Source organism: Cyclopterus lumpus, chromosome 9 (genome assembly GCF_009769545.1).
Source record: "Cyclopterus lumpus isolate fCycLum1 chromosome 9, fCycLum1.pri, whole genome shotgun sequence".
In the NCBI taxonomy this organism is placed as follows: Eukaryota; Metazoa; Chordata; class Actinopteri; order Perciformes; family Cyclopteridae; genus Cyclopterus; species Cyclopterus lumpus.
The window spans coordinates 16,044,040-16,068,718 of record NC_046974.1 but is presented as its reverse complement, the minus strand read 5'-3'; the positions used below and the strand labels follow the sequence as shown (position 1 = coordinate 16,068,718).

Here is a 24,679-nt window from a genome sequence, read left to right as displayed (position 1 = left end):
CCGTAACATCTTTTGGGAAACTCTCCCCTTCATCAGTTATATGGCCATCAAGTCCGGTAATGTCTGGTTTCGGGTGAGGTCAGGGTGAGATCTCTGACTCGTGCTATGATGAGGACACCATGGACGAACATAGTGCTGACAGTGACAGGAGACATTTAAAGGTGCCTCAGGTTTGGTCTGCCAGGCAAACAATAAACTCTTTAGCACTGAGCTATTTTCAAGCTGAATAAATGTGACGTATACTTCCATGCCTGTTCTTTCTACATTAGTGCCCGTTCGTGATTAAAACGTGAACGGCTCTCAACACGAAGAAGAGAGAGCACAAATCTTTGCATCAAACCTTTTGAGACGTTAACATGTCTGTTAGCCTGAATTCCTCTGCTGCTAAGCATCCCCGCTCATACTGTCCTTCCATCACACCTCTGTAGGTCCAGTTTCACATGCTCAGTGCTTTTAAACTGACTCATCTACAGCAGTTATAATGTTTCACCAGTGAAGTTATTACTGTACAGATTCAGAGTTTGTACTATGTACCATGAAAGTGCTGAAATAATGTCTCAAAAGATGAAGACTCACTTTGCCACTAAAACGTTTCTGCACGTGTTGGCTGTGAGTTCAATGTGTGAGTCCATGTGTGCATGAACATGTTTTACTGTGAGTAACATACCTCCTACCGTGTGCTTCTGCCCACTGAGTGTTGTGAAAGAAATTAGCAAAGATACAATAGAGGAGAGGAGAGAAAGTGAATAAGATGGCAGGAGGAACCACATCCATCACAACCGCCTGCTCCTCATCCCACAGTGACTCCCTACAGCGCTGAGAGAATCTAGCCTCCCACAAACCATCCATCATTCAAACGAGAGTGAACAGTTTCACAGCTCCTCCGTGACTCTCCCACATACAAAGTTCGGGAATCACCAACCAAGTGTGCCCACACTTTACCAAGATGGCTGACATTAACCATGACCTCCACCCTGCTAAAGAACTATGCACCTCTGCAGGTGACCCTTCCATCTATCCAATCCTCTCCCACTCTAGGTGGCAAGCTTCTGCTAAAAGATGTTGTTAGTTTCACCACCAAATGATGAACCTACTGTGACTCTCCATATCTCCCACCAGCCTGGCCATATGTTGCGGTCGAACAGATGGGTTGATATATTTTCCGTCACCCAGAAGGATGGTGAGAGTTAGGGGTGGTGAAGGTCGCAAGAAGACGATAGGGAGGAGGGGCACAAGTGTGGCGTGACGGACTAAAGGATTTACAGTCTTTGTGCAGTGTCAGATTAGACAAGCAGTTGTCCTGTTGGACACTAACACACCCACTTTTGACTGGACAAAACCAGCTGTGCAGCATACAGTGTGGTTCAGTTACACTGGTTGAGTAAAAATAGAACAGAGCTTCAGCAGAGGTGGTTGTGTAATGGTTTTAAATCTCAAAATTATCTTTTATTTCATTTTCAATCTCCCACATGACCCCAAATTATTAACCATACCCGTTACATATTTGGGTTATAGTCTCACTCTTGTGTTTTAGTGGGAAATGAATCACATATCTCACACTCAGCACAAATAGATTTTTGCATGAGGTTTTCAGTTTCACAAATAACTGTCAGTTGTAAATGTGTTATGTGCTGTTTCTGAATGTTAATAGCCACAACATGCCAGTGCAGAGCTTCAACAACACAATCTGAATATAGGAATAAAACCACAGAAACATACAGTATAAATAAAAACACGACTGATGTCCTTCATGATGGTGAATGCAGTGTAAAAAACAAATGAACAGGTCGACCATAGACCTTTGGAGCCATTGGTGAATTAGTGATATTCAGTATGACTCGGGCAATGGCATAGTCACTATGTGGGACTGGGCTGTGTGTGTGCAAGTACAGTACAACGCAGCACTTTACAGTACATTACAGTACAGTGTGTGCAGTGCCAGAGGGTGCAGGCATCTGTGTATGCATTAGTTGTTGGTTCTGAGAGTTGAACCCTAGCTTTCCCAGTCATGGGCGGCTAGCCCGTCGTCGTCTGAGTCGGAATCTGGTGAGGCTTCCTTTATGCGGCGCAGCGCCTCATAGATGCTCCGGGTCAGAGGGTCGGTGGAGACCGGGAGTTCTCCTTTGTCCTTTATTTCCTTCTTGGGGACATGCCTCAGTTGGACCCCCTTTCGGATCTGAGCCAGGATGCTATTGCATTCATCGTCATCCGTGGAAGGAGGCAGAGGCTGCTGGTCGACCTTCTTCAGTTGAAAGCAGCCTCTCTTCAGGGAGGCTAGCACCTCGTCCATGGGCGAGCTCACTGCATACAGGGAGAGAAGAGGGAGATACACTGTGATGGGCTACTGTAACATGTCAATCTAAGAGCCTATGGTAATAAATGGTTCCAGTACCTCTTCTGCTGTGGGAATCAAACTCTGGAGTCTTCCTCAGCTTTATCCGGGCATTCAACAGTTGGCTGCTGTCAAAGAATCGAGGGATAAATGGACCAAGAGGGGAGACTTCATCTGCTGATTTTTTCCCCTCAACCTTCTGCCCATGCCGGGCTGGGCTCCCTGAGGGCAAAAGCTCTTCCTTAATTGGCAGGAGAGGTGGAGGTGGAGGAGGAGGGTATATCTGAGATGCCAGTAGTGAGGACAAGGAACAGGGAGAGCAGGAGGAGTCTGCAGGACTGGGCACAGGCACAGGAGGAAGGGATGCTGTGAGGACTGTGACGGGCTGAGTGGTGAGTGTGGAGCTGGGGTCCGTCTGCACACTGGTACTGAGACACAGCAGGTGGCCCTGCGCCTGCACACAGTCCACATGCTCCTCCCTCTCACTCACACTACTGATTTCCATGCTCCTTCCACGCTCTCTTCTTCTGGTGTGGGCCACACGTAGTCGAATGGACTTCAGAATCACCTGACCTGGGTACCGCTAGATAAAGACACAGCGAGACAGAGAAGTTGATCGATGAGAAAGAAAATGTAAAGTGTTGAGATATTCACATTAATAGGAGGGCACATACCTGCTTGAAAGTGCGTAGTCTGTCTAGAGTTCTCTGCCTCTCCTGACTAGCTCTGCGATTCTTTTTGTCATCGTCTTCCTCGTCTTCATATTTCAGCTGACACATGTAGAGGTTTAGAGGACAATGTTACTGACAATGCTTTACAGTGGTCATATTGTTATATTAAAAAAAAGCTTCTACATGTAAGACCTGGTGGGATATAGAGTCCTTGTGGATGGTTTGCCGTGTCCGCTGTTTCTGAATATGGTTGGATACACAGATCTCCTGCAGAAAGGTGGGAGGAAAAAGACAATACAATACACTGATCTACACAGCATCATACATACTATCAATTCAAATGCATATGTTTTGCTATTTCTTGGTGCTAAATGTTTTTTGTGATATATTGTAGCAGAAGAGCTCATCAGGACAACTCATCAAGGGTCACTTCTGCTCAGATAAGAAGCCCAATCAAACAAAAGTATACACTCCATTCCACATTTTCAATAGTATTCACTCAAAGTATGTAGAAGTGGATACACTTCAGGAACGTGTGAATGTGAATAAGGTGTACACACCTTTTTGTTCCTCAGATAGGAGCGCTTGGCAGTGATGCGCCCTCTTCTCGCCTCCAGCTGACGAGCGCTGACCTGAAGTCTGCGCAGCTCTTCTCTCTCTGCAGCATTGTCCTCTTTTATGTCATCTGCACTTTCAAAGGTGTCATAGTACACCACCTCATCTTGAAATTCTGAAACACATAAATAGAAAGACTTGTGTGGATACAAAGGTACGGGTCTCTCATGTGTTTGACAGACACTAGCCATAAAGTATTCATTCAGACAAACTTGTTTGTTAAATTTAGTCTTGTCAGGACTCTGAATATGAAATAATGCATGTCAAGAAGCTTATCCCGTAAGCAACAAGTAGCTTGTGAATTCAGCTAAAATACCTGACATCTGTCTGCGAATGCTGTCTAGTTGAGCGGTGAAGAGCAGCTCTTCACACTGCAGTATCTCAGCCTGGATGTCGTACAGTTGGAGCTGGCGCTCATAGTACTGTGTCTCCATGTGGTCTAAGAGGGCCATGGCATCTTTACTGCTACACAGACTCTGCATCTGAGGGGATGGGACAAAAAAACTCACCCCAAAAAACTGTGTGCATGTGTTTATGTGTGTTGTATGGACACATGTATGTGTGTTGAGTGTTACTGCCACACCTCCTCTCGAAGTGTGCATTTCCTCTGCTCCAGACTGATCTCCTTGGCTCTCTGGAGCTGCAGTGTTTCCTTGGCAACAGAGTAGCGGAGACTCTCCATGCGCTCCACCGCCACTGTCCATGAAGATTTACCAAACTTACGCTGGTCCACCTTCATACGCTCATACACCCCTACACACACACACACACACACACACACACACACACACACACACACACACACACACACACACACACACACACACACACACACACACACACACACACACACACACACACACACACACACAAAAAGCATTGGCCAGGTGACTGTGTGAAACTTCCACACAGTTAAAAGTGACGGTTTATTACAGTCATGTAGAGGGAGACATCTATTGGCCACATTTGGACATTGCAACTTCTTTCACTTGAAATCACTCACTCACCTGATTTTTGATCTAATAAGTGTCTGATCATAAATGGACCAATCAGTAGTCGAGAAAACCTGAGATAAGCAGGGGCACATTGTGGAGTAACCCTGCACAGAGACAATCCGCTGGCAGAGTTGATTGATCAATAGGTTGTCCTCGTTTCCTCCTGTCCCACCACGCGTGTCTGTACTTCCTCATTAATACAAAATCACATTTGCCCTGGCGTTCAAAACCTCACACAGGTCAATAGCAGGCCAATGCTTCCACTGTGTGTGTGCAGTGTGTGATTAGATTTGACAATGACAGTGACAGTGATGGCATACTGTACCTTTCTGGGTTCTGGCAGTGATCTCAAAGTATTTTATAGTGAACTCCTGGATGTTGAGGACTGCCTCTTGAGCTTTCTTCTGCCAGTCAAAGTCCTCTTTTTTTAGAGCTTCAATCCTCCTTGGGCCCAAGTAGTCATTCTCCATGGAAATCTGTTTAGAGGATGAACATGTTTTTGTCAGCAAAGCAAAGAACAGCAGGCCTCAGTGAAGGAGTATGAAAAAATAAAGATCAAATATCAATTATACACACTAAACACATGTACACCCTGTGTTAGATATTATGCATATATAAAAACATGAATGTGAATGTGTATGGTATACAATTTCTTTCATTTGAGGTGGCACAATACAGCCAATGCAATCTCGCAGTTAGAAGCACATTTATAAAAATCCAGACCCAGGAGATATACAGCGTCATTTGAGATTCAGAGGTGGTTGGAACATATCACCGCCAAATGTGTTGTGGTGGTTTACAAGACAGTACAGTCAATCGCCCCTGCACATGTTCTATAGAAAGAGTGTCTGACTAAAATGGCTGCATTAATGAGGAACAGGATCACATTGGTTTCACCAGAGAAGATAGGCCTGGAGAGGGAGCCACACTCCTGTATATGCAGCAGACATTATGCACTACCGTTACCATGTATTCAAACCCTCATGCAAACACCATTCTGTCATACAAACCAATTTTCAACCAACTTGCATAATCACCATTTAGATGTAACATAGAAGATTGTTATTGCAAATAATTTCTGACATTGTTGACATTGTTGTATTAAAGGAAGATGTAATAACAATTTCTAAACTTAATCAGAGGGAAACAAAAGCTACCCATGCAGCACAAATAAAGTAAGCAGCAAAGGTCACAGAGCTGCATCCCTGTCTGACCCTAAGTAACCTCCTGCACCTCAGCACACCCTGCACTACTCAGCAGTGCACAAGTATCATTTACCACTGCAATGTCCTGCTGTCAGGTTGCCAGTGCTCATTCCTTTGATTTAAAAAAATGTCTGCATAATTTTAGACCTGTTAGCTTTACATCTGGTGATTTGCGTTACTGTAAATCTTAGTACACGGAGAATACTAAGACCTGAAGAACTTGCAAAACTGGCTATAGGCGGATGCTACTCTCTATAAACACGCTATACCTCATTTATAAGTGTGCTTTCAAAAATTCATTCTATATTTATCATATCATATATTTGTCATCTTTCGTCTCTCACTCCCCATATCACATCATATGTGTTATCTAAAAATATTTATTATACTTATATACGGTGTAGTTGTTTTTTAAAAAACATTTAGACACAGTTCAGTGAGAAAACAAAACATAAATGCACCGCATTACACAGCATGAACACCGTGTAATGGACAGAACAATTAGTAGCTGTAAATGTCTAAAAACAGAAACAATATAAAATAATTCCGAATTTGAGGGACAAAAATGAACAATGAAAAATAAAACCCACAACTGTGGCATTTCAGACGATGAACAGCTACAGAAAGCCATGCTGCACCGAAACGGCACCCAGACCGAGACTGCAGCTACTACGACATACGGCTAGAGGCGCTAGGACTTAAGCTTCCCCCTTCCCGTTCATGAGTATGAGGTTCTATGGTGTAATGGTTAGCACTCTGGACTCTGAATCCAGCGATCCGAGTTCAAATCTCGGTAGGACCTGATGATTTTACAAATACTTTGTCTTTCTCCGTAACAATTTCTTATGTGTTTTCCATGCCACGAAATGTTTGTTACCAACCGAATGTACTTCAGTAAACATTTTATATCTAGCTTTTAAATACTTTAAAAATATGAGCTGCAACATTTTTGGCATAGAACAATATTCTAAGCTAAGAAATAGATTATCATCTTATTACTGTGTCCTATAAAGGAAACAAACTCAGCAAAATTATTATTTTTATCAGTTACTCAAGATTAGGATGATATTGTATCAGGATTTTAAAAAATATTTCCCTTTCACAATAAAAGTAATTTAGGATCTTAAAAAAGTAAATAAACATTTGTCACAAATTATCCTAAATATTACCTTTTGGGGGGGCTGGGACAATCTGGCCTTTACTTTAATACGTAATACTTGTTTTTATAAACACATTTAATTATTTCCCTCTTTTGGAACAACATCTCACTTATATTAATAAAGGACATAACACCCTGCTTACACTCATGTCTTGAACGGACAATGTGCCTCACCTTCCAAGTATAATCAGAATTAAGAACCTTTATTCATCCCCACCTCTAACTCTGTCCTCCATCTTTCCATTTCTCCTGATCTCAGTGTACCAGTATAGCATCATCCTGCACCTGCTGTAAACCTGAAGGGGCACACACAACATGACTTATTCATGTCTCTGTGAGACTGTGGGAAACTGGAGATCCATGGGGCTCCATTCCAGCTCACAGGATGTCACCCAACCCCCAACGGCAACAACGCACAACTGTTTCAGATACTGTGGTTTAAGGCCAACTACAAAGCCCTCGCACACAAACATACACATATGAGATGGTCAAGTATAAAACATGTATCATAACCAATCAGCAGCTAAATGACAGCGTGCCAGCTTAAAACTAGCTGTGGCTATGTTAAACCCTAGGATAAGGATAAAAACGCATAAAATTATCCAAAATGTAACAGTAATAGTCTCCTTTGAATGCTAAGAAGCCATGGAATATTAATCCATGGCTTAATATTAATTGTAAGTAAGAATAGTAATATTACTTTTCCAGAGTAAATGGAGAAGCATTATATACAGGATTGTTATGCTTGCTTACTTAGTATATATTCTAAATCCCAAATTCATAGATTTGTCTAAGCAGACTGAATAGAATGATAAAGGAGTTGTTGACTAACAGTGCAAGCCAGCCTAACTTGAGTAAGGTGGCTGCTGACTCCTCCTGCACACAGACAAAGTTTACCTTCAGAGTTTTCTCCCATACATCCCCTTAGAATTAGGCACCAACCCTACTTGGTTAGGGTTAAGAAAAAATTGTGGTTTGGGTTAAAATAAACCCTTTCTGACAGAAATGTGCACTCCTCCCTGAGACTCACTGTGACTTACCATTGGCCCAAGCTTTACTGTGGAACTGTAAGTAATCAAAACAATATTTGTTGAAATCTTTCGGCAAGAACATAGATTTTCGTCAGTGTGCTTCGTTCCCTCGTTAACAGCGGACGTTGTGTGTTTCGAGTCAAGTAGCATTTAGGTGACTCGGAGAGTTTAGTGTTTCCAGCGATGCCAAGCATGTTATTGTAGACTGACGAGAAAAAGAGTTAGGGTTACCAAATATAAGTGTGTGTGTGTCTGTGTGTGTGTGTGTGTGTAGTGTGTGTGTGTGTGTGTGTGTGTGTGTGTGTGTGTGTGCTGTATATATGTGTCAATATACTTCTTTATTGATGGATGTTAAATAATATTGTGATACTGAAGTATGTTTATTATGAGTCAGTGAGCTAAATATAAATGAGTCAACAGCACTGCAATAATTATTTCGAGCTTTCCACCCCTCCATTCATCAGCCTCCATCTTCTCTTCGCAATAAGATACATCTCATCTCATGACCTACCATAAACATTATAAAAAACACCAATCTTTTAGTTATATCTGTCATCTTCTCCTTGTTGGACGTCACCAATAGTGTACACCATTTTTCACTTATGCATTGAATGTGTTGTAAGTCTGTTATGTGGTTATTCTGTACACATGATATCTATTGTACTTCTGTCCATCCGGGGAGAGGGATCCTCCTCTGTTGCTCTACATAAGGTTTCTACCTCTTTCCTCCCCGTTAAAGGTTTCTTTGGGGGGAGTTTTTCCTGAACCGGTGTGAGGTCCCGGGACACAAGGTGTCCTAAGTGTACAGATTGTAAAGCCCTGTGAGGCTAATTTGTAATCTGTGATTTTGGGCCGCACAAAATAAATTAAATTGAATTGAATTCTGAAAAAAGTTGCTTGGGTGTTTGCCAAAGAAGTTTTGGCAAGGTACTGGGTCCACAGATTTGGTCCCAAACGCTGTAAAACTCTTATTTTAATGACACAAATCCCCCCATAATATGCAAAATGAGAAAGGTGCCTCACCATCTTCGAGTTTTAGCTGGTAGAAATGTTTACCTTGATCTGCTGTCTGCGTAGCATTGCTAGTTCCCTCATGTCTCTGAAGGGCTGCAGCAGGTACTGGTATAGCTGTGTGGAGGCCTCTAGCAGTCCTGCATAGGCCTCATCTTCCTCCTTATACAGCTCCAACAGCTCCACCATGCTGTCCGTGGTCTTGTGCTTCTCCAGCAGCTACAGGAAGTTCATTGTATCATTGTCAACAAACAACTTTTAGGATATCAGAACAGATAAATATGCATAGCCCCTTTTACAATCTCAGTAATGTAAGACCTTGTTATTACGGCATCCGTTGTTATCCATATTGAATGTAATGTGAAACATACAAACTAACATTAACATAGTTGGAAGCACCTTTATTAATAATGTGATGTACAGTATATTCTTTCAAGTGTCTGTTATGTACAAATCAGAGACATTTAGTTGAGCAGAAGGCCAACATCTGTTGGCCTTCATCGAAAATCTGTTATCAACCCCTCACAAGTGTACACAAGCCAGAAGAACATTCTTAAATAGATCCTTTAGTGTCAGTCAGCAGTGAATGTAAACTTGCACCTCACTGAGAGTAAGAGGGTACTTAAAAAATGTAAATAATAGGAGTATATATGAGTGCAGTCTTGAAGCACAGACCATGGCTGAGAGAGCAGAGTCCTTGCTGCTGCTGGAAATAAGATCAATACACACACATTTTTGCCGGACTGAACAATCCTGCAGGCTACCAGCAAGCACTGAAATAGCCATTAACTCAAATGGAGAGGGAGGATCAATAGGCCAGTCTGTCTGTGTGTGTGCGTGTCTGTGTGTGCATACAATCCTACGACACAACAAACTGCGGCTGTGTTTGAATGAGCTTCTGTACAGTACAGTTGCCATGTCAGGGAGATGAATAAGATCAGTAGCTCTTCCTCCATCTTCAGAATGAATACACCTTTCAACAAACTGAACATCCCATTCAGTGACGGACATTTATTGAAGCAATCGGATCAAATTAGTTTGGGCTGGTTGGGGCTCTGATGTTGTATATTTTTTAACTCAGAAAGGGCAGTAAGGCAAAGTTTCCTCCATCTGGTTTTCTGTCTTTTTATTTTGAGTGTGTGTGTGTCTTAACTGTGAGCGAGTGGGTGTGGAAATGACTCGGTGGAATGACGTGGGTGATCCGTTTATGTTACTCACGGCCTCTTTTCACTGCCAGAATCAGAACAAAAAGGAAACGCCTTGGCCAGAAACATATATACAGTATATATATATATATATATATATATGTCTCTTGACTCCGAAGACGGTTAACATACAAGCAGATTTACAATCTATACAATCAGAACATAGCTACAACCATAAAAATACTAATGACCATAATGTAGAATGGAAGCTCTCATAGTGAGTTAAAAGCCAGATAATTAAAATGTCTTTTAAGATAGGATTTTAAAGCAGACAGTCGAGGGTCTCGCTTAACATACAGAAACTCCTTCAAGGGTTTGGGGGCTACAGCTGCAAAGGCCCAGTTTTCCCTGCTCCAACCTTCAAGGAGCAACAAGGAGCAACAGGTCAGCCCGCCTGAGTGGCCTTGGTCAGCAGTAATTATGTGATGCTAATGCCAACTCTTCCATTAATGCTCTTTCTCACCTGATCTCAGAGGACTTCTTGCACTCTCTGGCTCCATAAGTCAAGGCTGCATCAATCTAGCCCCATTGATTGGTAGGACAATGTACGAGCGAGTGAGTATCAATAACATGTCTGTTTATATTAAAAGCAGTTAATCAATCACTAGCCATTGCAGATGTGTAAAAGGAGCGGGTGTCTGCATCATGTCTCCACTGTGTCATGTCAAAGCAGTGATATTGTTTGATTATATTTTACACATACAGAAGTGTTTCACAGAAATGTTTATTCACATTATAACTTCAAGATATATTTTATAATTATTCATAAAATGCATGTAGAACTAATATTCACTCCCACAGATGGTCAAATCCACCTTTTTTCACACACATCTGAACACAAGTATGTATGTATTCTTGTTTTTATACTGAACGCTGTTGAATACATATGCTGTATTAAAAATATTATGTAATAACAAATCTATTTATGTCTATTTATGACAATTATTTCCTGATACATGGATTTGTCAAAAAATGTATGTCCATTTGTGCAGTTTCTGTGACATGTTCTCACATTAACAGTATAAGAACAACATCTGATATATAACATCTGATATTACAGTTAGTGACTCAATATCATTAAAAATGTAAATACAGTGTACTACTTGAGTCTTCATATACAAACAACCAAGAAAGGCCCAAATGCTCTAAATAATAACGACACTACAACTAGATGTTGACAGTAGGTCTATCAAAAGTGTTTTTAAACAGTATTTATTTCTCTTTTACTTAGAAATATTTGGGGAATTACTTGAAGAATGAAGACTTATCATGGAAAATGCGACACAGACGTTTCCCTGAGCTTTCTTTTGGAATCATCCGTGAATGTCCTCCACGCAGTGAATGAGATGCTCATTACATCGACAGGTTAATTTATAAAAGGAAAGAAGTGTGTGTGTGTGTGTGTGTGTGTGTGTGTGTGTGTGTGTGTGTGTGTGTGTGTGTGTGTGTGTGTGTGTGTGGGTGTGTGTGTGTGCATACACGCACACGGAAAGTGTGTGTTTTTGCACTTGACTCTCAGCTGTGTAAGCAGCAGACAGCAGCCATGCTGAGAGTATAATATTCCTCAGAGAACTTACTTTAGTTACAACCTAATTTGACAGATTCTTCCTTCTCTCACCGGTTAGCCAGTTAGATTCCCAAGATAATGCTTTCATAGGAATGAAAAAATAATGGAGGCAGTATTCCTGTCAGCTGTGTCATCTGTGTGCAATTGTTAAAAGTCTTGTCTGTATATTTTTGTTTCTCCTACGCTGAGGTTAGATTGTGGTTTGCCTTGTTGCATATTATAACTTCTGGTGACCTCTTTTTCTCACAGACCTCAATTAATTTCCTATTTTAGCTACCTAATGAATGTATTATTAGTTATACAAATACCAGGTTAAGTTGTGTTGTTTGGCTTACCACATAAAGGTCCACATCCTGATCCTATATTAAAACTAATACAATGAGTTTAATGTACAGTAAGGCTATGACACTTCCATGCAGTTTTGGAAAGCCATTCATTTTTATAATGTGTTATGCTATATGCATTTACTGGATGTGTGAATACATAATATACGTGTATACCATTTCAGTGAAAGATTATTCATCGTATTAACATTTCACACAAAGGAAATATATATTATTGATGGTTCAAATATACTTGGTTTTGATTGTGTGAGTTAAGATCCTTGACACAGTTTCATAGTTCACCCTCTTCTGTTTACTGCATTGCTTTGCTTTCAATTGATTGCATTATATTAAGTATGTCTATTAAATACCTATCTATACCTCAAATGAATGGTGCATAAAAACCATTGTGTTAATGCAACGCCTCAAGCAACCCAGTTGGTCTGGTCAGCACACCAGAAAGATGTGCAACGGTGTGATTGTGAGAACTCACAAGTGTTGTATGATGAAAGAAATACAAACCACAGACGAATAGAAGATACTGGGGGAAGGGGCACTAAGACACACTCACCTCCTGCAGATGTTTGGTTGCACGGCTGAGCGCCTCTTCGTACCCGGACTGCCTCAGCTCGCTCAGGCTCTCGTAGTACTCATCTGGGTCGTCGTTTTCCGTGAACAGAACCTGCGAAAGGATCTTCCATCCGCACGTATCGAGCGCGTGGCCTAAGTACAACTGTAAACTGTAGCAAAGCTCATCCATCTCGGTCTCCGGTACTTCGGCTGGGCCGAACAGCACCGTCCACATACCGGCTGGTTCCTCCGGAAACACCGGGAGACAGCTCTCCAGGTCCGAGTTGACCGAGCACAGCTGCTGGTGAATAGACCGGAGGTCCTGGAAGGAGAAGAGTCCGGCCCAGCTGCAGTCCTCCCTGCTCAGAAGGTCCAGTTCCTCCAGGTCCAAGCTGTCCAGTGAGGGGGACAAGAGGTCCCCTCTTAAGGATTGTAACACCTCGTTATCGGGACTAATGGGAGATGCTGCAGATTTAAACACCGCTTGTATTTTGACAGGATTTGATTTGGTTGTTATGACGGACTTGGTCTTCGAGCTGCAGCCTTTAACCTCAGCCTCATTGGCTCCTTTGCTAGGGCTCTTAGATACTTTATCTCTGACGGGACTTTCGGGCCATTTTGTTTTGTCCCCATCCTGGCCAGTCGCCTGCGCCGGCGGGTCTCTACCAAAGCTTTTCCTCTGCACCGTCCTGTTGTGACATGTAATGGCAAATGTACCCTCCACTTCATTCCAGGCAACGATGAAAACAAATTTATGCTTTTCCCTCTCCTCAAACGCATTTGTCCGGACGGCCACCCATCCCGACTCCACACTATCCTCCATTGTAAAGGACATGTCTGCAATGGAACAACAACAACAACAACAACAACAACAACAACAACAACACTGCTCGTGCCGACAAACCACTGGCACTGTGAGAGCTGGATGCAGCTAAATGTGATGTGCTACGGCGATAAAACAGCCTTTCCCAAACAATGTCTTGTCTCCGATATGTTGCCTGAAGGGCTATCCTCCTTCGCTTCAGCGGATGGATTTGGAGCAGTGCGCTGTCATGTTACACCTCTGGCCCACCTGCATTAAACTCGGATGTCTGCCTCTCCCAACCTCCTGCAACCGTTCGCGTGTTGCCACCATACGAGACTCAACTCTGACACATAACATGCGACCGTTTGTTTACCCTGTCAGCTGTGCTCCGTTATTCCGGGTCTCTCTGCTCAGACTTCTCATCATAAAGCACCATCCCGCAAACAATGTTAAAATACAACAGGCTGAGGCATGAATACGTGTGACGATGAGATTTGTCCAATCGCACTGTCTTCTGAAAGGTTAACGTCGTCTCTAAACTCATAACATCACCATGTTTTCTTCATGGTTTGCCCAAGAAGCCCACATACGCAAAATAATATAGTGGGCTTCAAGTGTTGTAAGAAATATCGGAATTTCCAGATAGAATAAAAACCTAGCGAGGTTTTAGCGTGACCGTTTTGTTTACAGTTTTACCAGCCTTCGTCATATTATTGTTATTATCATAACCCATTTATTTAACCGTAGTATTAGCGGTTACATTCATAGTAAAATACAGTGTAGTCTTGCGAAATACTTCTTAGAGCAGAAATCGTGTGTCCGAGGAGCATTTGAAGGCAACATTGGTATCTCAATTTGAGTAAGGCACGAAGGGACAGCAGTCAGGGATGCTTTGCAGAGTAGCTGCAGCATAGGTAACACTATGCAGGCATACGAAGCTTTCAGAAAATGATCATGTTAATAAAAGACATTATTATAATATATATTTCAAAGATAATTGTGCAACAAAGTTAATTTCATGTAAAAAAATAGTTTGTGAATGACTGATTTAAGTATCAAGTGACATTGCAGCATAAGTGATTTGATGGCTTTAGCTCATGTGCATTCAGCTGATATAAAACATGTTCTACTGCTGAAGGCCCTGAAGTACTTTACCAGTCATTATGAAGGTCAATGCATTATTGACGAGATGTAGTCGAAAAACACAATTTTCCAAAACTAGATGAACAAACAAAAATAAAGTTATTTTGAAAGTAATGTTAAATGCTGCTCAAATGTGGCATTTATATAGTAAAGTATTCAAGCCATCTGGTTAAATTCCAAGTGGTAGAGATCAGTTGAGATGTCATTGTTTCCACATTTCAGTGGTCACAAATGTTAAATTTCCCTGTGCCACTGCTTTGATGAGCCACATTGCACCATGGCCTATGATGCAATGTGTTTGCATTCTTAAATTGCGAGATGGAAAGTAATTAGTGTGTATTCTTTGGTTTATCTTTCCTCAAGGGATGCTTGTTTGTTGGTTAGTGGCTTGATTTGTCTAGTGATACAGTATGTCAACACAATGCTTATTATATTTGTTTCCAGTAAATTCTGCAGGTTGCCAACATAAATAAACACATTTGTTCTCATTCATAGCTGTCACTGAAGTAGGCTAACTTTCCTTTCTGCATTCTGCTGCTCTGCTGTAGCTCTGATAAGGTTTGGCTCAAATCCACAGCAGCCATGTCAGTCTCAAGTCCTATGGCCATCATTTATCTCTGGTGCTTGAAAAAGATGAATAGACCTCAGCCATAAACCACGTTTTCAACGAAATCAGGTCCTTAACGACCGTACTATGGATTTACTACAACTATAATATGTTTGTGCAGTTTAGTCATAGACTTATCAAAACACTCAACTTGCACTAAAACCCTCCCAAGTGTGACTTTATGATGCTTATTCATGCATGCGTCACATTATCACTGGATTACAAGTAGACAAAGCCGACTTTCACGAGCCACATTTAATACATTATTAGACCACCATTTTTTAAATTAATTTAGCATATCATTAATCTAATTTTGCAACTCACACCTTTTGAAGGCCAAATGAAGAGCATATGACTCCACATCTTGAAAGTTGGTGATTTTGATATGGGCATGGTTTCATGGTGTATGAAACCATGAAACCCTGGACTTTGAATTCAGCGGTCCAAGTTTAAATCTCGGTTAAACCTCAAGTTTTTGAGGCTGTGTCTAACCTAACCATAAATTAATGATGTAAACCCATTTTTAGTAGGAATGCTTCGCACCAAATGTAAAGTAATTGTAATATATCAGGGAACAGTGCCGGAATGATGTCTAATCAGTCTCAGCTGGGGTTAATCTGTCTGTCTCTCCCCAATAAAGAGCAGGAGGGACTGAGAGGCGAGAGAGAAGCGAGGAGCCGTCATTCAGCTGTACTGTGATTGTTGCCAATAAAAGGTTTTGGAACTACATCAAGCCGTGTTGCAGCATCTGTTAAGTCCGAGACTCACCGGGTAACCTGTTACAATATACATTTCAATAGTACAGTCAATACATTATTATTCTTATCTGGTCAGTCATAAGGAATATTGCAGTAGAGACATGTGCTTGTGGAAAAATGTTTTATTCCTGCTTTTGATGATCCTTATTCAGCTGTTGTGGCCATGGAAGGGCATTTGGGACGTCCAGAAGCAGGTAAAAGCTTCTCCCAATACTCTCGATGAGCCCTAAGACACATTTAGGTAGATCAGTTGGTTATAAATCAATAGTTGTGCAGGGCAGAAACTAACACTTTTCCCTGTTATCCTATCCTTTATTTGTAATATTATCGTTTGTGTAAATATCAGCTCTGGCGACTGTTGATTGTCTTTAGTAAAAACGAAGCCTACCTAAAAGAGCAGCGACTGTTCTGTTCAGTCTTACCTGGCTCTGACCCAGGGTTTAGTGTGCATCCCCAGGGCAGCTCCCCAGAGTCCATGCTTCTCTGAAGCTGGTGGGAGGAATCCTCTCTCTGCAGACACCTCTTCTGCTATCGCTCTGATATGGTAGGGCTCAAATCCACAGCAGCCACCAATGTAGCGAATTCCAGCATCGTAAGCCTCTCTTGCATATTGATGGACGTCCCAGCGGGTCATTGCTCTGGTCTCCAATGCTGAGAGGAGAATAACATATTAGCATTTTTTCTTTCTTCAAACTGCATATATGGGGTGGCAGAATATCTTTTTTTTTTTTCTTACACAAAATAAAATACTGACCGAATGGGAACTCGGGTAACGAGAGATATCCAGTGTGGTTGCACTCAGGTGTGTGAAAGCCCAGAGGCTGGATCATGAGATGAGCTTTGAGACCAGCGTTCTCTAATCCCGCTTTCATCAACTTCACTGTACGAATGCATGTCAGAGGGTCCAAGTGGCAATTTATTCCAACAATGTCAGCTCCTGCACATGAACACATAAAACATATTCAGATAGTTCACCAAAAACATGATTACATTTTTGCCAACTTGAAGTACCACATCACAGAAGGCCAGTTTACCGGCTCTGACCAGTCGGACAGCACACTCTCCAGGTGGGACTCCGTTCATGTCTCCTTGGGGGGAGATGCACAGTGTTGCACCCACTGGTTTACTGCTGGTCTTCAGCACCTCCACTGCCCACACTGCTTCTTCCACATGTTCAAAGTACTACAGAGAAAATGCAATGAATAAAGCTTGACCTCAAAAAAGAAGCAGTACAAAATAAAAACACTGAAAATGTAATTCATCAATTAATACATATTTTTTTGCTACAATGTGTGAAGAAAAAACACCCTAATTACTTTGGTTGAGTTCAAGTCTGGACTCCCACTCCACCAACCCACAGGAAAGATATATCTGCCTCTTTAGCTGCTTACATGCTCAACCTTCTTTACCAGCGAGTTGCTGACTTTTTGTATATGCCACTGAGGACTTGGCAGGTAGCACATGGGTTTATCAGAGGTTATCAGTAACCAAAACAGTAAGATAAAAAAGGGAATAGTTATGTATAGAGTTTCCTAGCTATCATTAAATGATCATTATTATTATAATCATTTGGTTAATTGTTGAGATCAAGCACATTACAATAGATTGTACATAGTTATTCACCTTGGAAATAAATATAAAATTAATTACTTTTATTAGTCATACCTCTGCAATAAAGAAATCAATATCCTTCTTGAGGAAGTCGTCCATCTGTTTCTTAAAGATGGCCTTGACTTCAGTCTCACTGTGACTCTCCACATAACATGGAGTCTGAGACACGCCCCCAGCAACCAATGCATCCCCCTCATTGGCTACCTCCCTGGCCAGGTCACAAGCTGCCTCATTGATCTGAGCCCCCTGAATCAGACAAAAACAAAGTGGACCATCAGACTGATATTTGAGTAATGTTCATCATGTGATGTAAACAGAACAATGTTCTTGTTTGATGAGAAAGGTTTTGTACTGACGAAGATGTTGGAGACATTGCCACTGATCTCCAGTTTATCCTCACTGCAGTAGAAGGTGAATGTCTGGATCACATTGGCTCCTGCTCTCAGGAACTCCCTGTGCAGCTGCCGCACTGGCAGAAAGAGATAGATACAGAGGAGTGGCTTCTGTGAACAAAACTCATAGAGATAGACTCTGCACACATTCTGATTGCATTGTCTTGTAGAGAGGCCATCTGTCAAACAAAGTTATTGCTTTACTTTTTATTGGGTTTACACATTTTGTGTAAAGTTTAAAGGAAACTTGGCACAGATTCAGAGAATGGGTTGTGAATTGGGGCATATTTTTTTGCCCCTGGGTTAATCCAGCCATAGGCGGTTTATACCTGCTTCAGGATGTTCAACAGCTGCCTCAGGTGTCCAGTGTCCAGCCTTCACATAGCCACGTCGCTCTAGCTGCATCACATAACCTCCGTCTCCTACAACCACCTCCCCAGCATTTAGTCGATCCAAGATACCCTGAATACACACACACACACACACACACACACACACACACACACAGACAGACAGTTATAAGTTTTATTGTGTTTACAGGAAGAAGTTGTTCTAAATAAGAATATTGGTTATGGTAATCACTGAGTTCAGGAGGTCAGTGAAGGTCTCATGACATCTGTGTAGCTGTGAAACCTGTCAATCATCCTAGCTACCTATGGGGGTGGGTCGGACACATGAACATACTTGGGATTGGCAGAGTGAGTGAAGGGGGATGTTGTTGTTTGTGTTATTTGCTGTTGAGAGTTAATCTATGACTGGGAGCAGACGGAGTAGACTGTTGTTTGGCTAGACTACGGCCCACAGTAGCCTGTGTACTGTCCCCGAATAAAGGCAATAAACAAGATGACATCTCGTAGCTTTCCTGACACAGGGTCGCTACAATATATATATAAATATCCCTTCAGGGCTCAAATAAAATGCTGAGCTCACTTTAGAGACAGCTAACTCAGGTGCATTAAAAGGTTGTCCATGATGTGTTCTGTTCATTTAAAAAAGAAATTAGGGTTGCCAGGTCTTTTGAAAATGGTTCGAGTCTCTCTTCGTTGGCCAATGTTGATGAAATACTCCAAATAATTATTTTAGATGTTCAGATTTACAATTTATCCTGAATTATAGACCAACGTGTTAAAAATAGTACCTTACAAGCCCTTGAAAAGATATTCAGAATCTGAATAGGTAATATGTTGCAGTGTTTCCCTTACTAAAAATGTACAGACATTCATACACAAGTTGTAAAAATAACTGAATAGACGCTAAATGCCAAAACGGTATACAGTGTGATAAACATCATAGATCCCAGTGTACTTCAAAAAACACATTTTATTTCTATATTTAGCAATAAGTCACATGGCTCCGTACATTTCAGTCCATGTTCACAACCTCCGGGACAAGACCGACCTGCTCCTCCGTGAATTTCACCTCAAATCTGATTATCGACAGTTGATGCACGGACTCGTCTCCCAGTTTCACTAAATTCCCCGTCGGTCAAATCTCGAGATAACTGTTTGCGTTTCTTTCACTCAGAATCAGAATCAGAATCAGAATCAGGTTTTATTGGCCAAGTAAGTTTGCACAAACAAGGAATTTGACTTGGTAAGGTGACTCTCAGTGTGCTTACACAAAATATACAACACAATACACAATACAATACAATACAGTATACAAATATACAACATAATACAAATATACAACACAATAGAATACAATACAAACAAACAGTGCAATGGACACTCACCCTCCTCTTGCTCCCCATCGTAGATAATATCCAGGTGCGACTAGAATGCACAACTTTAAAAGCAACTGAGATCCAAAGCTCGACAACTAGAAACCACAGCGACGGCGCGAGTTGCGCACGTGCACGTGGTCAGCCACCACGGGGCGTGGAGGCAGTATATCTGTCCCATAAGTTAAAGGGACGTTTGAAACTATCAGTATCCAATTAGTCAGTCAGACACTGGAGAGAATATGTTAATCAATGACAATTTGTTTCGCTCAAAGCAGCGGTTACTGTTGCGCATAAATGGCGGAAATATACAAAGACAATGTAAAAGAAAACTGTGAATTAAAGAGACAATAATTGTCACACACGTGTTTTCTATATACAGTAACAAAGATAGCATTGCTTTTTTTTCCAAAAAAGGTTTGTTGGAAAAACAAGATACATTTATTGTGGGATTTATTTAGTGAAAATATTTCACAGCAAATTCAAACAATCAATCAACAACTGATAAATCTATGAAGGTGTTTTACAACTATTATCCTTATTAACTAAAAGACAAACAGTGTCAAATGTATTAAGTGAAGGGATAGTTTATACAGTTACGGAAAGTTTATTTACTGATGACTGAGCCCAAGTTATGAAAGGTGGAGAGCACTGGCAGACTAAATAATGAAGTGAAATAATGAAAGGGCCTATTGAGTACAAAGCTATTCACAAATCTCTGTAAACAACTGGCTGTTAGATCAGTACATTAACTCTCATTCTTGATTTTTAAAAAGTAGATAATCTGATCAGACAGTGTATAAGAGATTACATTGGTTTGTTAGATTCCAGCTATTTTTCATAATCATCAGCTGCTGTGGCCATGGAAGGGCATTTGGGACGTCCAGAAGCAGGCAAAAGGTTTTCCCAATACTCTCGATGAGCCCTAAAACACATTTAGGTAGATCAGTTCGTTGGAAACCAGCACTTGTGCAAATCCAGAACATGCAATTCATTTTTCCCATTATTTGTCTCCTTTGTAACAACTGTCACTATACTATCGCATGTACAATACATAGTTGTCAGTCTTTTGTTTAAGAAATTGCTCAATGCAGATGTAGCAGCTTCATTTTAAATATAGCAGCTGTGATTCTGTTCAGTCTTACCTGGCTCTGACCCAGGGTTTAGTGTGCATCCCCAGGGCAGCTCCCCAGAGTCCATGCTTCTCTGAAGCTGGTGGGAGGAATCCTCTCTCTGCAGACACCTCTTCTGCTATCGCTCTGATATGGTAGGGTTCAAATCCACAGCAGCCACCAATGTAGCGAATTCCAGCATCGTAAGCCTCTCTTGCATATTGATGGACGTCCCAGCGGGTCATTGCTCTGGTCTCCATTGCTGAGAGGAGAATAATATATTTATGTCTGGGCATTTTGTTATATTTATGCTCTCATCAAACTGCTATCGAGAGTTAAAAAAGTAGCAACACATGAGCTTTACTCTCATACGGTATGAGCGTATACCTAAATATACAAAAATACAGTTTGCAAACTAACAATACCGCGTAAGTGCTCAAAGAGGGTTCAAAGGATGTGTTGCTCAGCTGTGCGTGGTCTTTCAGCACATCTTCAACCTGAGCCTTAGCCTTATGGCCATCCCTGTCCTATGGAAGACATCCTGCCTGGTTCCTGTCCCCATGAAAAAGCAACCAAACCCCCTCAGTGATTACGGACCAGCGGCTCTGACTTCACATGTCATGAAGTGACTGGAGCGGCATGGTCCTGAGGCTCCACTGGTCATCACTGGAGCCATCTCTGGACCCTCTGCAGTTTGCCTACCAGCTCCGCATTGGAGTGGAAGAGGCCATTATCTTTCTGCCACACAGAGCTTCTACTCACCTGGAAGAGGCAGGCAGCACTGTGAGAGTCATGTTCATTGATTTGTGTCCAGTGCTATAACACCATAACGTGAGTGCTCCACTAGTGGCCTGGATCAGCAACGACATCACAGGTTGGCTAGAGTTGTCCACATAGACAATGAGATGGACTGGACTAAAAAATATTGAGGCTCTGTACGAGGAAGGTCAGGGCAGCCTGTATTTTTTCAGGAGAATTCTTTCAACGTCTGGAAAATCATGCTGCAGATGTTTTATCAGTTGGTGGTGGCCAGTGTCATCTTCAGCTTTAGTGTGCTGGGGAAGCAGGCTGAAGGCAGCTGACCAAATAAGATCATCGGGAAAGCTGGTTCTGTCTTGGGAGTCAAACTGGAGTCTGTGGTGGAGGTTTTAGGGAGGAGGCTGCTGAGGGAAGTACTCAGTATTCTGGACAACTGAAGTCACTTCAGAGCACCTTCAGCCGTAGACTGAGACCACCTGAGTGCACCACAGAACACCACATGATGTCTTTTCTACCTGTGGCCATCAAACTATACAACTCCTCCCCCTTCTGCAGGTGGACAGCTAAATCATCGGACACTTTAAACAATAACCACATCATGTTCAATATTACATTTTACATTTCAATCTCATGTGCATAGTTTTTTGTTATTCTTCTGTTGTAATCTTTGATCAAACTCTGGCACAATAGTTTCTTTCAGGATTACTGAAGTTCTATTTCATCTTATCTAAAGGGTTTGAAGTCCATGGTTGGGTTATTTGAGCAGGATCATGTAATTATAGACCCATGGACCCCATTTGGCCAACATTGTTGCTGTTTTCTGTAATTCTTTAAGTTTTCTGTATGGTACAAAAACAAGACATTATATTAATGTAGTAGAATAATGATAATATAATTGAATGCAAACCGTCTTTTCTGTATTCTGCACAAAAGTATTATTCAAATACTGACCGAAGGGGTACTCAGGTAGGCTGGTGTATCCACCTAAGTTGCACTCAGGTGTGTGAAAGCCCAGAGGCTGGATCATGAGATGAGCTTTGAGACCAGCGTTCTCTAATCCCGCTTTCATCAACTTCACTGTACGAATGCATGTCAGAGGGTCCAAGTGGCAATTTATTCCAACAATGTCAGCTCCTGCACATGAACACATAAAACATATTCAGATAGTTCACCAAAAACATGATTACATTTTTGCCAACTTGAAGTACATCACAGAAGGCCAGTTTACCGGCTCTGACCAGTCGGACAGCACACTCTCCAGGTGGGACTCCGTGCATGTCTCCTTGGGGGGAGATGCACAGTGTTGCACCCACTGGTTTACTGCTGGTCTTCAGCACCTCCACTGCCCACTCTGCCTCTTCCACATGATCAACAAACTGCGGGAGTGATAAACAGTGAACGTAAGCACATTACCATCTGTTGTACAGTTATTACTCTTAGTGTGGCTCATACCTCAACGATAAAGAAATCAATATCCTTCTTGAGGAAGTCGTCCATCTGTTTCTTAAAGATGGCCTTGACTTTGGTCTCACTGTGACTCTTCACATAACATGGAGTCTTGGATACACACCCAGCGACCAATGCATCCCCCTCATTGGCTACCTCCCTGGCCAGGTCACAAGCTGCCTCATTGATCTGAGCCCCCTGAATCAGACAAAAACAAAGTGGACCATCAGACTGATATTTGAGTAATGTTCATCATGTGATGTAAACAGAACAATGTTCTTGTTTGATGAGAAAGGTTTTGTACTGACGGAGATGTTGGAGACATTGCCACTGATCTCCAGTTTATCCTCACTGCAGTAGAAGGTGAATGTCTGGATCACATTGGCTCCTGCTCTCAGGAACTCCCTGTGCAGCTGCCGCACTGGCAGAAAGAGATAGATACAGAGGAGTGGCTTCTGTGAACAAAACTCATAGAGATAGACTCTGCACACATTCTGATTGCATTGTCTTGTAGAGAGGCCATCTGTCAAACAAAGTTATTGCTTTACTTTTTATTGGGTTTACACATTTTGTGTAAAGTTTAACGGAAACTTGGCACAGATTCAGAGAATGGGTTGTGAAGTGGGGCATATTTTTTTGCCCCTGGGTTAATCCAGCCATAGGCGGTTTATACCTGCTTCAGGATGTTCAACAGCTGCCTCAGGTGTCCAGTGTCCAGCCTTTACATAGCCACGTCGCTCTAGCTGCATCACATAACCTCCGTCTCCTACAACCACCTCCCCAGCATTTAGTCGATCCAAGATACCCTGAATACACACACACACACACACACACACACACACACACACACACACACACACACACACACGCACACACACACACACACACTCAAGATCAAGTGATCAATTACTGGGTATGACATACCTCTGGGTCATACCAGGTGCACCGTGCCGAATTGAAATCAGTTTTTGTCAGGCCTCTTGGTTTTATTCTAATCGGTTTAGCACTAATTAAATGATCTCAGATTAAACCGTAAAAGCCTGATATACATATCCATAGCTAACGAAGCCTAGACTACTCTAGTCTGTTATTAGACACTGCGCATGAGGATATCCTTATTTATGTTTAATAACAGGTCTGCTCGAATGGAGAAGAAACTCGCACACTACTCAGAACTGTGTGTGAGTTGCTCGTTAACTTGGAGGCAGTCATCGATGTGTGGTTTGAATAATTAACTGCTCGAAGCAAAGCGTTATAACACACGGAGGTTCTTGCGACAGACAGGTCTGGGCCGTGACTCCTACCCTTCTCTTCTTGCTCTCCATCGTCGACAAAGTCTGGGTACAGTCTTCAGGAACAGGCTTGCGCTCGTTGATATCTATATGCTCCGGGCTCACAGCGTCACTGATACGATATCTCACGAGATTGAGGCAGCCATGTTTAACCCATAAACCGCTGCGCTTTCCAGACGAGGCAGATCATAGCAAATTATTTTATTATGAATTAATTGTTGTCTTGTTTGCCTCGCCTGTTATTAATGATGAGAGTATTTGCATAACATTATTATTATATTGTTAGAATGATTAGTTATAAAGGTATTATCCTTTGTAATCTTCTTTATTTTAAGGTTACTCAGAAC

At 41.8% G+C, this 24,679-nt stretch overlaps 3 protein-coding genes and 1 non-coding gene across 4 annotated transcripts; 1 reads left to right on the top strand and 3 right to left on the bottom strand.

Moving 5' to 3' along the window:
* Window positions 1–1,101: 1,101 nt before the first annotated feature.
* Window positions 1,102–14,104, bottom strand: LOC117736392 (junction-mediating and -regulatory protein-like). Its single transcript, XM_034541705.1, has 10 exons — window positions 12,686–14,104; window positions 9,065–9,238; window positions 4,939–5,089; window positions 4,202–4,371; window positions 3,935–4,100; window positions 3,564–3,733; window positions 3,196–3,270; window positions 3,007–3,102; window positions 2,393–2,915; window positions 1,102–2,301 (listed from the first exon to the last, which is right to left on the bottom strand). Exons 1-10 carry the CDS (start codon window positions 13,517–13,519, stop codon window positions 1,994–1,996), a joined length of 2,667 nt encoding a protein of 888 aa, XP_034397596.1. The 5' UTR covers window positions 13,520–14,104; the 3' UTR covers window positions 1,102–1,993.
* On the top strand, window positions 6,549–6,620 carry trnaq-cug. The gene has a single exon. It is a non-coding gene; the product is annotated as a tRNA-Gln (tRNA).
* A 2,009-nt stretch (window positions 14,105–16,113) lies between the features above and the next one.
* Window positions 16,114–19,840, bottom strand: LOC117736816 (betaine--homocysteine S-methyltransferase 1-like). Its single transcript, XM_034542392.1, has 8 exons — window positions 19,736–19,840; window positions 18,330–18,462; window positions 17,965–18,077; window positions 17,663–17,854; window positions 17,032–17,179; window positions 16,752–16,934; window positions 16,420–16,648; window positions 16,114–16,223 (listed from the first exon to the last, which is right to left on the bottom strand). Exons 1-8 carry the CDS (start codon window positions 19,751–19,753, stop codon window positions 16,142–16,144), a joined length of 1,098 nt encoding a protein of 365 aa, XP_034398283.1. The 5' UTR covers window positions 19,754–19,840; the 3' UTR covers window positions 16,114–16,141.
* LOC117736815 (betaine--homocysteine S-methyltransferase 1-like) lies at window positions 19,736–24,476 on the bottom strand. Its single transcript, XM_034542391.1, has 8 exons — window positions 24,345–24,476; window positions 23,714–23,846; window positions 23,349–23,461; window positions 23,047–23,238; window positions 22,823–22,970; window positions 22,546–22,728; window positions 20,869–21,097; window positions 19,736–20,648 (listed from the first exon to the last, which is right to left on the bottom strand). Exons 1-8 carry the CDS (start codon window positions 24,363–24,365, stop codon window positions 20,555–20,557), a joined length of 1,113 nt encoding a protein of 370 aa, XP_034398282.1. The 5' UTR covers window positions 24,366–24,476; the 3' UTR covers window positions 19,736–20,554.
* Window positions 24,477–24,679: the final 203 nt, after the last annotated feature.